This window comes from Choloepus didactylus, chromosome 6 (genome assembly GCF_015220235.1).
Source record: "Choloepus didactylus isolate mChoDid1 chromosome 6, mChoDid1.pri, whole genome shotgun sequence".
NCBI lineage: Eukaryota > Metazoa > Chordata > Mammalia > Pilosa > Megalonychidae > Choloepus > Choloepus didactylus.
Window position 1 is genome coordinate 129,456,043 of NC_051312.1, and position 14,300 is coordinate 129,470,342.

Consider the following 14,300-nt stretch of genomic DNA (forward strand, 5'->3'; position numbering starts at 1 on the left):
TTAGTGTGTGATACCAATGGAGGAGAACACAAGTGGGAAGGGAGCCGATTTGCCTTGCAGTACCTCGGAGAGGACTTGGACTTCCAAATACCAGGTATGACAGAAGGAAGTAAGAGGTAGGTACTGCATTTGGCAGCCAGGCATCTATCCCCAGACCAAAAAAAAAAAAAAAAAAAATTAGAGCATTTTTTCTCTAAAGGAATTGAGAGACCGGAGAAAAGATTTTTGCATTCTCATATTTAGGGGCACCACCTCTCCACCTGCCAGTCAACAAACTTCCTGAAAACACAGCTTTCCAAAACATATTTTTATTGCTTTTTTCTTAAATGTGACTGGGCAGCTAAGGGTCACCAGACATTTTAGGAAAGCCTGACACATAGAAGAGGAAAACAAAGGGAAACAAACAGAAAAATCAACCCAAAGGAAACAGAGATAATATAGGAAACAGAAGAAAACATTGACTATAATTTGTATCTTCGGAGAAATCCAAGATAGTACTCTATCAATAAAATGGTAACAGCTTGCTATGGGGGGAAAAGTCAGAGCTGGAAAATATATGAAATCTCCCAGAAAGTAGAACAAAAAGACAAAGAATCAGAAAGGACAGAGAGAGGATGAATCTCGGAAGCCCAGCATCTCATAAGGGGCCTGCTGAGGGTCCTGGGATTGAATTGTTGGTCCTGTGTGAAGCTGAGATAAACCGAGCCTGTGGGTCCCAAGGGCCAATGTTTTCAGCCCTTTCAAAGCCCCTTCCCAGCAGCTTTATTAAAAAGAACAGTGCTTGCTGTTGTTAACTTTTAAAAGTCCTCAGCGTTTCTATCAAGAACATCTAATCAACCTTTCCTCTTTGCTTCACAGAGAGCTGCTGGCGTCCTGAGCCGGACCCTGCCTTCCTCTCTGAAGATCATGGAGGAGGCCGTGAGGGGAGGAGTGGTGAAGAAAATGATTAAATTCCTGAAGGTAAAATAACTTCACAAGCCCCTGAATTTCAAAGAGGCTCATATTTGATTTGAAAAACAGAACTCAGGAGGGCTTTGTTCAGTTCAAGCGCTGCTGTTTTCCCCCTGCTAGATTTTAAACTTCTTGAGGATAGAGATTCTCCTCTGCTGGTCCACCTGAGCAATGCTCGGAAGAGCCACGGAAGATCATTGAATAAATAAGCAAATTGGTCACTAGGTCCATCCATAAAAACTGCCTCTCAGTCAAGACTAACTTTAAAATGTATGGCGTTCATCCTTGGAAAGGATGGTCTGAGTGGCTTTCAATAAGGTTTCTCAGGCCAATTATTTTGCTCACATTTTCCTGCTCATGGTGTTTGATGCAGTTGCCTGGAGAGTGTGAATGTAACTCCATTTATGAGACATGTAGGGTGCAGAGTCACTAGGGGACAAAAGATGTCTGGTTTTTGTTTTTGAAATGAGTGCAGTGGATCTGAGAGTGGGTGCTATAGTTAACTGGATTCACCTGAAATGGCTGCTCTCTGTGTCTCATCTGTGAGGTGTGTACCCAGTGAGGAAAGCACCATGGGAGATTTATTCATAAAACCCCAGGCTGAGTGGGGCAGGGAAGCGTGCTCTGCTGGGAGGTGGAGGGCAGGGGTAACTGAGGGGGGGACGTGGGTCTGAGTTTAGGCTTCCACTCAGCTGACGGCCGTCATTCACTGCATGCACCCCTTTCAAACCTTCCAGAGGCTGCTGGTTAGATGCACACACATGCATTTTAAAGACCTTGCACTGGGTGGTTTGAAGGGTGATGATTTGACACGAACCTCTTAAAATGATCTAAATTCATGGTGTTTTCTATGAAGGACTGTTAGCCTGACAGCCTTAGCAAGTCAGCCCTCATTCCGAAATGGTGAATTGACATGGGAGGCCTTTTCCTCCCTTTTCTGGTAGACCTTCTGTTCAACAGCATTCTCTTCTCAGCCATCCATCATGAGGTCTTACGGTGGCAGTGACTGAGGTGTCCATGACAGGCCTGCGTCCCCATAGGGGTGTGGCCTGTGCTGGAGAGGATGTGAGTGCCACTCCATCCCAGCAGAGCTGGGGCCTGCTTGCAGGAAGCACAAGCTGCCCACAGTGGATTCCTCTTGTAGAAGCTGAGGAAAGCATTTGTTTTAGTTTCCTAGCTGCTAAAACAAATACTGTATAATGGGTTGGCTTAAACAATGGGAATTTATTGGCTCACGGTTTTGAGGTTAGCTGTACCAAATCAAGCTATTAGCAAGGAAATGCTTTCTTCCAGAAAACTGCGGTATTCCAGGGCTGGCTGCTGGTCATCCTCGGTCCTTGGCTTTTCTGTCATGTGGCAATGCACACGGTGGCGTCTTCTTTCTCTTCACGTTCCTTTGGCTCCCAGCTTCTGGCCACTCCCATGGCTTCCCCTTGTCTCTGTCTGAATTTTATTCTGCTTATAAAGGACTCCAGTAATCGCAATTAAAGTCCAACCTGATGCACCTGTGCCACACCTCAACTGATGTACCATCTTCAAGAGATCCTACTCACAGTGGGTGCACACCCACAGGACCCAGGATTGCGGCCTGAACGTGCCTTTTGCGGGGGACATGATCAATCCCCGACACCTCTAGAACAATCACAGCGGCTCACTGTGGCGTCTGGTCAAAGTTTGATTTCATTTTTCTAATTTCATTCCGAAATCTAGACTGGAGGCCAGACCGCATCACATTATGCCATAAAGACACTGGCCGTCTGCACTAATAGTGTTCACCAAGTGCGGGAAGAAGTAATCAGCCTGGATAAAAGTAAGTGACAGTTTCATTAAGCAGAGCCCACATCTCAGAGGTTAATCCATCCTCAAGGCTGCATCAGGAACTGAGGATGGGGAGTGAGAGGGGACTTTGCAGTAATACTGTTAACGTTTTCTGAGAATTCAGCAGCATTTACAGAGCAAGATGCCATCTCATAGCCTTTGGGCTGTGTGTAGGTGGAATACACAGTTTGGAGACTCAGCTGAGAGCTCAAAGATAACAGGGAAACTACCTCCCCTCCCCAAATTAGATTGAATTTGTTTCTAAAGGATTCTTCAGAGACTGACTCAGCATAGGTTCTTTCCCTTCAAAGGAAAAAAAAACTTCAATCTTCAGTGAACAAGGACAGTATCAGAGTCTGAGCCCAGCTTTAGCCTAGTAACTTAAATTGGCATAGTTATTCATAGCCAGGGTTCCCAGCTGAGGCAGCTGGTGGAATGTTCTCCTTACCACCTCCTCTGGAAGACACTAACACTGAATACAAGCAGGTACCTTTCTTCTAAATCCTGCCTCTTACCCTGCCGGTACAGGATGCCATCACTTGCTTGATTCTGAGCCCACCCAGGGGCTCTCAGGAGGCACCTCTCCCAGTAGTGGAGGGTGGATGTTAAGAATGAGCATGTTAGAGACCACAGGCCTGTGCTCAAGTCCTCACTCTGGCTGTGTGGTCTTGGCCAAGTTATGAGTTCCTCTTTCCTCATCTGCAAAATGAAAATAACCAGATCTCCCTCGTGGTGTTGGGGTAAAGATTAAACAAGATAAACCCATAATGTGATTAGCACAGGGCTTGGCTAATGATGACTAGGATTAGAACCTTCTGTTCTAAGTCTCTCAGTAGTTTCTATGTTGGGCAGTGTCAGCCTGCACTGTACAGTTTGGCATCTGCTAGCTACATGCAGCTATTTAATCAGTCACACAGGCTGTATTCCAGTGCTTAACAGCCGTGTGTGGCTAGTGGTTAGAGTCAGCACAGAATGCATTCTTATCATCACAGCAAGTTCTAGTGGACAGCGCTGGTCTAGACTCTGGGTCGGAGCGACAGAGATCTCTACACACCCTGAGGTCTTTCACCCTTCCAATTGAGACCTAGATCTTAGTGCCACATTGAGGCAGGAGTTTGAATACAGCCTCGATGGCCTCTGCCACAGAGAGACATAGGACAGCCTATGACATGTTTCTGAATAGCTGCTAATGCTGGAGATATATCGACATTGATTACATCAGGAATTTTCCCCAGAATTTTTCCCTTCTCAACTCCAACCTGCCCTTGACGGCTAGAGGTGTGCTCAAAGGTCTTAGAACTTCTCCACTGGAGTTTGGGTGTCAAAAAGCCCCTCCAAGAACTTGCTTGATTCTGAGCAGTTTCCTGAAGCATATTTTGAATGGCTCCGCGGGGGAATGGAGGAGCAGTAACGTGATATTTGAACCCAGCAGTGATGTGTGCTTTAGTCCATGCCTCTGAATGACTGGTCATTCTCAAAACATGAGGGGAAGCCCCTGTTTTCCTCTCCTGATTATCCCTCCATAGACTGACTGGTGACCTTGGGGAGGAGAGCCTCACAGTCCTGTGCTGGCTCCAGAGTGTACTCACCTGGAGCTCCTAGAGGTTCCCCTAGCCAGGCCGTCCATTTCATGGCTCCTCTTCCACTTATCCCAGAAGGATGGATCCCTGAGTTCCTTTCCAGTGTGAAATCCAGAAGCCAGCTCATGGTCCACATTTTGCTGGACCTAGTGGCACAGTGGACCACTTTCTCTGCTTGAAACACTTCCTTCCTTCGGTTTCCAAAGGACCACACTCTCCTGGATTTTACTCCTTCCTCCTTCCCACTCTTCACTGCTGGTTCCTTCTCATTTCCCCAACTTCAAAACATTAGAGGCCCAGAGTTTAGGTCTTGGGCTGCTTCTCTTCTCTGTCTATACTCAATCCTTGGCATTCTCATCCACTATTTTTTTTTTAAATACCATCTATACGCTGATGATCCAAAATTAATATTGCCCTGAACTCTACCCTGGACTCCAGGCTTGTGAAATCCTACCGCCCACCTAACATCACCACTTGACTATCCAATTGCCATCTCTCATTTATCATGACCAAAATTGAACTCCCGACTCTCCTCCCCAAACCTCCTCTGGCCTTCCCTATCCCATAAATGGTAACTCCATCTTCCCAGCTGATCAGGTCTAAAACCTTGGAGTCATCCTTGATTCCTTTATGTCTTGACCACCACACCTAATCCATCAACCCGTCCTGTCAGCTTTACCTTCAAAATGTATTCTGAAGCTGACCACTTCTTACCTCCTCAAGGCCCCCCCGTCCAAGCCACTATTATCTTTCATCTGGATTATTGCGCTAGCCTCCTCATTGTCTCCCTGATTCTGCCTTTGTTCCATAGTTTATTCTCAACACTGAACAGAGTGTGCTTTTAGAAATATAAATCAGTTCACATGCCACTTCCCACAGAACCTTCAATGGCTTCCCATCTCACTCTGAGTCATTCCTATTATTTGCATATCAAAAGCTCTCTGGCCTCATATTCTGCTCTTCTTTCTTGCATACTCTCCATCAGCCACATAGACCTTTTTATGCCTCACCTATGCCCAGGCAGGCTTGTACTTCAGGGCCTTTGACCTTGCTCTTCCCTCTACCTGAAATGCCTTCCCCCCAGATATCCACACAGCTCACTCTTCTACTTCTAACTTCTTTTAAAATTGTATCACTCCATCCCAACCCTGTACCCAGTGTCCCCCTTCCTTGCTTAATTTGTATCCATAGCATTCACCACTGTCTGACATATCACATGCTTTGCTTATTGTCTGTCTCCAACCACTAGAATGCAAGAGGCTGAAAGGCATAGCTTTTGACCATTTCGTCCACTGCTGTTTCCCGGTGCTGTGGAATGGCTTCTGACACATAGCATTCATTCTTGTAACACCTGTGTTGTGCCAGGCACTGTTTGCACACCTGGGATATAGCAGAGATGCAACAAGGCGTTGAGAGAGTTCGCAGGTGTTCAATAAATATTTGCTGAATGAATAAGTAAACATGTCCTCCTTCAGTGCTTCTGGGGAAGCTCAGTATCCACTGATGTCTCCCTGTACTCCTAAGGTCCTGTAGTGAGCCTCCTGTTTTAGGATTTGGAGGAACTGATATTTGTTCTCTCCCTTCCCTATAGAGTTTAGTGTTTTGATGAAGCTGCTCAGCTCAGAGGATGAGATTCTGGTGGGAAACGCTGCCCTCTGCCTTGGTAACTGCATGGAAGTACCGAATGTCGCGTCTTCCCTGCTGAAAACAGACATCGTGAAGGTCCTGTTAAAGCACGCGGGTGGTGATGCCCAGAAGACAGCTGTGCAGCTGAATGCAGGGATCGCTCTGGGGAAACTGTGCACGGCAGAGCCAAGGTACACTGTGACCACCAACCCAAGCCGGCCCAAGTGTCAGTCACCTCTCAGGATGAGCAGGACAAGTCAGGGTGCTGTGTTTTGACTGGGACTGTATGTCACAGATCTCTGTGGAACCTGGCCTGGGAGCCCTCATGCCATTTGTGTAGACACGTGTTGGGGCCCCCAGTAGCTCTTTCTCTGGAGGAGAACTTGAGGGAATTGGAGAGTCCTCAGTCTCCAACTAAAGAGGGGATAAGTTTGTCTGACAGGAATTTAGTTCCACACACTTACTGCCAAAGTCATTGTTTTAGTTTCCTGGCTGCTAAAACAAATACCATACAATGGGTTAGCTTAAACAACAGGAATTTATTGGCTCATGATTTTGATGCTGGGAGAAATCCAAAATCAAGGAATTAGCAAGGCACTGTTTTCTCCCAGAAGACTGGTATTCTGGGGCTGGCTGCCAGTGATCCTTGATCTTTGGTTTTTCTGTCACATGGTAATGCACATGGTGGCACATTGTTTCTCTTCCGGATTTCTTGACATCTAGCTTCTGGCTCCTCCCTATGTCTTCTTGTCTGAGGCCTCTATGAGGCCTCCAGGAATAGGATTAAGACCCATCCTGATTCATTTGGACCACACTTTAACTTAAGTAACATCATCAAAAGGTCCTATTTACAAAAGTTCATACCCCACAGCAATGGATTAAATTTAAGAACATGTTTTTCTGGGGTACATGGCTCCAAGCTACCACATTCTACCCTCTGGATCCCAAAAAGACATGCAAAATACATTCATTCCATCACACATCCCAAAAGTCTTAAGTCCTTTCAGTAACAATGCTAAGTACAAAGTCTCATCAAAATCAGTTATGGGTGTGGCCTGTCCTGAGGCATAATTCCCCTCTGTCTGTGAAACCTAGAAAACAAGTTAGTTATCTGTGCTTCCAATATACAACAGAGGGACAAGCACAGGATAAACATTCTCATTCCGAAAGGGAGAATTTAGAAGGAAAATAGGGGCCATGGGTTCCAAACAGTTCCAAAACCCAGTGAGGCAAACTGTGTTAGATTTCAAGGTCTGAGAGTCATCTATGGATGGATGTTTTGTCCTCCGGGCCTGATGGATTGGTCGCCCCACCTCTTCCAGTGCTTGCACAGTGGCCATGCTCTCCCTGAACACTGGGATAAGCCCCCCACCCCCACCCCCGAGCATTGGGGTAGCAGCCAGGCTCTCTGTGAATGTCAGGGCTCATTCCAAGCACTGGGCAGATGGCCTGCCTCTTGCAAATGCGGGGGTGAACCTGCCCTTTCTGCATGTGTGGGTGGGCCACTCTCTTGGCCCAAGGAGATATCTTTGGTCCAGACCTTTGCTTCCATGGTTCTGCCCTTGAAGTTATTCTTTCTTCAACTTGTCCTTTCTCTGTCCCTTTCTGTCCAGGCTGGCAGTGGTTCTGCTCATACATATTTCACAAAAACCTTGTTGGCTTTGCAGGTAGTTCACAAAGGTCCAAACCATCAGGCAGAAGGACTTTCCACAGATCCTTCAAGAATAACTGAATTTCCAATTCTGTCTTCCATTGAAATGGCTGACTGGTTCCATGTTCAGTTAAACCCTCAAAGGGAGCCCTGTTCTCTGGGAACTCATTTTCAAGAAGCTCAGGGATGACCCTAATAGAGCTACTTCTGACTCCAAGCTCAAAGCACACTATCTGCATAGGCTCACAATTTTCCAAGCCATCAATTTCTGGTTTCTTCCTGCTTAAGACTTCATTTTGCAACTTATCCTTTTCCTCTCACATTTTACTATAAGCTGCAAGGAGAAGCCAGGCTGTACCTTCCACACTTAGCTTGGAAATCTCCTCAGCTAAATATCTAAGTTCATTGCTTTCAAGTTTTGCCTTCTGTCTGACTCCAGAACTCAAATTCACTAAGTTTACGCCACTTTCAAACAAGGATCACCTTTCCTCTGGTTTCTAATAACACATTCATCTTTGCCTTCTGAGGCCTCATTAGAATACCTGTAGCATCCATATTTCTAACAACAGTCTTTTCAAAGCAATCTAGGCCTTTTCCATCAAGCACCTCACATTCTTCCAGCTTCTATCTATTACCCAATTCCAAAGCTGTTTCTACATTTTAGGTATTTGTAATAGCAGCACTCCACTCCCAGTACCAAAAACTTTTAGTTTTGTGGTTGCTGAAACAAATACCATGCAATGGATTGGCTTAAACAACAGGAATTTATTTTCTCACAATTTTGAGGCTAGGAGAAGTCCAAAATCAAGGTGTCGCCAAGGCAGTGCTTTCTCCCAGAAGACTGTGGCATTCTGGGGCTGGCTGCTGGCAATCCTTGGTCCTTGGCTTTTCTGAAACATGGTGATGCACATGGGGCCTCTCCTGGCTTCTCGGTTCCATTGACTTCCAGCTGCTGGCTGCTCGCTGTGGCTTTTTCTCTTTGTGTCTGAATTTCATTCTGCTCAAAAAGGCTTCCAGTAATAGTATTAAGACCCATCCCGACATTCTGATACAGTTGGGCCACACCTCAACTGAAGTAACCTCATCAAAAGGTCCTATTTACAAGGGTTCACACCATAGGAATGGGTTACATTTAAGAACAAGTTTTTCTGGTGAACATGGCTCCAAGCTAACACTATCATCTCTCCATCCACTCACTCACTGTCCTTCATCCTTCTCTTTCTCCTGCTTCTTCCTCTCCTACCATCTCACCTTTTCTCCCCCTCCTTTCTCTCTTCTCTACTTTTCTAGAAACAACTACCCCCCCTCCCCCGCCATTTCATGAAACATCACATCTGAGGCCACCCAAAAAGCCAAGGCAAGAGTTCTTTGTTTTAGCTGTGGACACTGCTTCTCTTTTAGTGTAGACTCCTGTCCTGCTTTGGTCCTATTTTGATGTGCTTAAATGCCTCATGCATGCTTCTTGAAGGTGCTCACCTGTGGCCCTGGCATAGACACGGGGTCCTCTGTGGATGGAGTAGTCTCTGGCCTTGTTGGCTCCTTCCCTTAACAGCTAAGCATCCCCCCCACACCTCAAGTTCTCCTCTGTAGAATGAGATGGGTGGCCTGGATGACATCTAAGGTCCTTTCAAGTTCAGTGTGATTGTTTAAATGGAAGGAATAGATAAAATCTTTTCTTCTATAGAGAGCAATGTACATTAGCAGAATGGGTCCTGTTTCGGTTTGCTAAAGCTTCCAGAATGCAATATACTAGAAATGGTTTGGCTTTTCAATGGGGTTTTATTAGGTTACAAATTTGCAGTTCTAAGGCCATGAAAATGTCCAAATTAAGGCATCAAGAGGAAGATACCTTCTCTGAGGAAAGGCCACTGGCATCCGGGATTCCTCTGTCCCATGGGAAGGGACATGGCAACATCTGCTGGTCCTGCTCTCCTGGGCCCTGATTTCACAATGGCTCTCTAGGTTTCTGTGGGCCCTTGCTTCTCCTGGGGAGTTTTAATTTTCTCTTTGCTTCTCTCTCTCTGAGAATGCTCTTAAAGGACTCCAGTAAAGGATTAAGACCCACCTTGAATTGGGTGGGTCACATCTCCATGGAAACAACGTAATCAAAAGGTCTTACCCACAACAAACCTGCACCCACATGGATGGATTATAAGAACATGGCATTTTCTGGGATACGTAACAGTTTCAAACCAACACAGGTCCCAAGTGGCAACTGGCTGGGGAGTCCCAGAGGGCAGGGTCCTGTCCGATGAGCCTGCCATGCCTGCCACTCACAACAGGGGCATTCTCAGGTTTTGTGGGCCTCCTTGAGGGCCTTACCCCCTTTCATCTTTGGAGATCCCAGTGTCACAGACACTTCCCTTTTCACCTAGAGTCCAGAGACCTGGTGTTCCTAGCTAGCCTGTAACCAAGAAGGGGATGGCCCTGGGTGAAATGATGGATGAACTATGGCATTTATGTCCTGCATTCTGTGTTCCGATTGTGGCAGGTTTGCTCTGCAACTGAGAGAGCTTCATGGGATGGAAATTCTCAACTCGACAATGAAGTACATCAAAGATTCTTGAGGGATGCGGTATCTTGTTTGCATTTTTGCAATAAACAACAGTATGCTATGGGTTGTTCTTGTGCCAATAAACACCCTTTAAGTATCCACTCCAAAACTGAATATCTGTTTTCAGAGTGTTTTGTCTCTTGGGAAATGTCTTTTTTTTTTTTTTTTTTTTTTTTTAATTCTGCTGGTTTCCAGCCTCTGGCAGAGTAGGAAGGAAATTAGGAGGAGGGTATGATAGACATTGAGCAAGCCAGTCCATAGTTTTCACCACAGGAACCAGCCTAAGGCTCACTCCCTATGCGATGGCTTGTTTGACAACCAACAGCAGATAAAAAAACACATTTCCCAGGCTCCCTTGTAGCAGCAGTGCCAGATGGAAATTAGATTCTGCCAATCGAATGCCATTTCCTGCCCCTTTTGCTGTTTTGCTGGTAACATACTAGAAACATCAGACTTTTTAGTAGTCACATTTCAGTGTCCATTTCCAGCCTCTGCCAAGTGACAGTGCATTGGAAGGTGGTTCCTAAAGCCTGGACTGCACCCGTGGCATGTGCTCTTGAATTCAGTGGTTCAAGTGGTGGAGAGAGGCTCTTCTGGAGGGAAGCACTGGAAGATCCTGGGAATCATTCCTGGAGGCCCAGCCTAGCACACTCCTCTAACCTGTTGGATAATTTTGTAAGCATCCCATTCCATGTGTTAAATTGTTCTCTGCTAAAAGTACCAATGCAGGGGGTTCTGTTTCTGCACTGGCCTGACTGATAGAGACATATTTGTTTCCCTCACCCACCTTGTACCCCCACCTCTTTCCCAAAGGCACTCTGCCCTTTCTCTTGCCCCAGGACCTCTCTAAACTGGTCAGGGCCACCTGTGGATCCCACATCCGGAAGTGAAAAGTCCAATAAGTTATACTGATCCTTGACTTCTCAGAACAATCACTTGATCATTTTAGGGTAAGAGGCAGGACCTGTGTGGTATAGTGAATGCCAAGAGTCACAGGTCCTACCCTTCCAGCTGTGTGACTTTGGGCAAGTTAATTAACCCCTCTGCACTTTGGTTGTTGCTTCTGGCAAAACTAGAATAACACCTGTCCAACCTACCTCCTGAACTGCTGGGAAGGTTAAATGAGGTGTCAACGGTAAAGGCAGTTTAGGAATTATAAAATGCTACGTAAATATAAGAGATTACCAGACTCTATCTTGAGGTTGAGGGGTTGACTGTAACATCATTTAGCTTAAATGTGAGGGGCCTGGAAAAGGGCAAAGCACCTGTCTTTTAAGGAATCAGAGCTGGGCACTTTCTAAAGCATGTAAGCAAGGAAATCCTCCTATTGGGAGATTTCATTCGCCAAACCTAGTGGGTTGAATTGTGATGGTACCTGTGAATGTGACCTCATCTGGAATAACGAAATCAGGTTAAGAGGAAGTCACACTGGGTTAGGGTAGGCCCTAAGGCCAATGACTGGTGTCCTTATAAGAAGAGAAGACACCCAAGGAGAAGGCCATGTGAAGACAGGGGCGGAGATGGGAGTGCTCCAGCTTCAAGTCACAGAACACCAAGAATGGCCAGAAGCCACTAGAAGCTGGAAGAGGCAAGGAAGGATTCTCTCCCAGAGCCTTCAGGGGGAGCCTGTCCCTATCAACACTTTGATTTTGGTCTTCTGGCCTCCAGAACTGTAAGAGAATACAATTCCGTTGGTTAAGCCACCCAATTTGCAGTACTTTGTTACCCTGGGAATCTAATGTAACACCCAAAGAAATGGTTCTTCCTGAGTGAACCCTTGGCTTAAATTAAGAACTTTGTTCCTGAAATCAAGACAGTTAATTGGCACATTGCGGGGCTAGAAAGAAATCAAGAGCCCTGAGACCCTCCTTCTGGGATGGACGCACCATGCGGAGCAGAAGTGAGCTCCCTGGAGCCCTTGGAGGTGGTGCCGTAACGCTGTCCCAGGGCAGCAGGTAAATACCAGGCCACAGCAGCAAGCCCTGACCTGCTCTGTCCTGTTGCACAAACACGCTCCCTTCAAGACGCTGCTGAATTATGAAGGGAGACGGCTTGATGCTAAACAGAGCACAGAGAAGAAAATAAGAGGCTGCAAAATTTGCTGTTTTCAGAGAGAATTCAGTGGAGCTTTAAAAATAGGAAAGACTGCCTGTGTACATAACCAACAGGCTTGTCTCCTTTGATTTGAGGTTCAGTCCCCTCCTTTTCCCACTCTTTGGCTGCGCTCATCCTCCCTGGCTCTCGAAAGTGGCTATTATACATGTAATCTCTTCCCTAAAGAGTGGGGAATGTCAAATCATCTGATTATCTTTGCTATCTGAGTGCCTGCTGAGAGCAATAATCTTCTCCGCTTTGGAGGAAGGCCTGGCTGCACCTGGGGATTTCCTGGCTGGCTCTCGCAGGTGGGAAGAGATGTTTTATACATCTAGGGGGGTTCTCCATCTGCCCTGTGGAGCTACCGGCCTTTATCTTATAACACACAGTACAATACATGGCTCCCAGACAGCAGGGGTTGGGGTGGGGGGTTTGGGTGGGTAGGGGTGGGACCAAGCATGTGTTTAAGACAGGCCTCATGTCCATGTGCCCTGCTCACTGGTACCACCCTACCCACCTGGGAGTCTTACCTGGGGGTCCAAGCTTATTCCCAGGAAGGCAGGGTCTGCTGGTTCAAAGGGCAAGGGAGCTGGGGTTGCTTGTCCTAAAGAGGATGTGGCTAAGGATGTGGCCAAGATGGAACTTAATAACCATCCTCCGGGCCCTCTGTAAGATGGGAGCAACAACCCCTTCCTCACAGTGCTCTGTTGGTGGATATGATATATCTGAAGTGCCTCACATAGGTGGCTGGAAAATAGAAGGTACTTCATTAATCGTGACTATTATTTTTAGACCAGAAATTATCATGATGTCATTATGTGCCCCCTCCCACCCCTACCATTCTTCTCATCCCCCCCAGGTACTTGTGATAGGTTGAATTATGCACCCCAGAGAGCCATATTCTTAATCCATCCCTGTAGGTGCAAACCCATTATAAATAGAATCCTCTGAAGATATGTCTAGTGAAGGTGCGGCCCAATGGAGTGAAGTTGGGCCCTAATCCTTTTACTGGAGGCTTGATGAAGAAAAGCCACATGGAGGCTTCCAGAAGTCAATGAAACCTGGAAGAGAAAGTTGAAGATGTCAACATGTGACAGGAAAGCCAAGGCACCCCAAGGATTGCCAGCCATCCAGAAGATACCAATTCCAGGTGGAAGCCAGCCTTCCAGCCTCTGAAATGGTGAGCAAGAAATTCCCATCGTTTAAGCCAACCCATTGTGTTTTATTTGTGATTGCAGCTGGGAAACTAAGACAGGGCTCACCTTAACGAATGCAAGCAGTTGTTGGGCTTTTCTGTCTGCCTTTCCCTCTCTCCTGCAGGCAGCAGAGCAGCAGAGGGAGCACAGGCTGCCGGCCACCCCCATTCTCAGGTCTCCCCAGTTCTGAGCGGGGTTCCTGTCACCAGCGTGTTGTAAGGAGCTGCCCAGTGTGAGTGTCTGTCAGTTCCTGTTGTCACACGTCTGTCTCCAACTGTGCATTTGAGCTTTTAATCTTCCCAAGTTCCATCTGCTCTTTCAACAGAGCCTCTCCCTTCTCCTCGAGCCACAAGTACTGGCAAGCACATCATGCACGTGCATTGAGTTCATCTCTCAGGAGCAGGAGAGGAATTTTCACCTAAGAATGGGCAGGTTAACCTGCAATGGGGGACTGAGGCTGGATCAAAGGAACGGCAGGAGAGTTGTAATTATTGAAAAGAGTGGTAAGGAAAAAGGATCCCAGAATGTCCAAGCTTAAAATAATTTAGGGATCCTCTAATTCCATTTTGGGGATTTTCCATTTGATTTCATTTGCTAAACACATTTCAGTACTCAAAAACCTCTTGTCCATGCCCCCTCATTTTACGAGTAAGAAATCTGAGACTCAAGGAGGCTGGCCAGGTGAGCTGGCCTCACCTTAGCCTTGTGTGAGAACCCTCTGAACTAAAGGTGGAGAGACAGGATAGGGACTCAGGGAGGCTCTGGGAGGGCGGAATCAGGGATCCTAAACCCTGCTCCACCTCTTATACATTGCAAACCCTTCAGTGATG

At 46.6% G+C, this 14,300-nt stretch overlaps 1 protein-coding gene across 4 annotated transcripts in view; it reads left to right on the forward strand.

Annotated features, from left to right (window-relative positions):
* Positions 1–10,294, forward strand: part of TTC12 (tetratricopeptide repeat domain 12) — a 62,644-nt gene extending 52,350 nt beyond the window's left edge. For 3 of the 4 annotated variants that reach the window (XM_037841480.1, XM_037841481.1, XM_037841484.1), the window contains 4 exons: positions 859–960; positions 2,662–2,761; positions 5,941–6,166; positions 10,118–10,294. In XM_037841480.1, coding sequence (XP_037697408.1) covers positions 859–960; positions 2,662–2,761; positions 5,941–6,166; positions 10,118–10,193 — 504 coding nt within the window. In that variant the 3' untranslated portion in view covers positions 10,194–10,294. Of the gene's footprint in view, positions 1–858; positions 961–2,661; positions 2,762–5,940; positions 6,167–10,117 lie in introns of those variants that run through there. The other variant, XM_037841482.1, reaches the window with a different exon arrangement.
* The last annotated feature ends 4,006 nt before the right edge of the window (positions 10,295–14,300 follow it).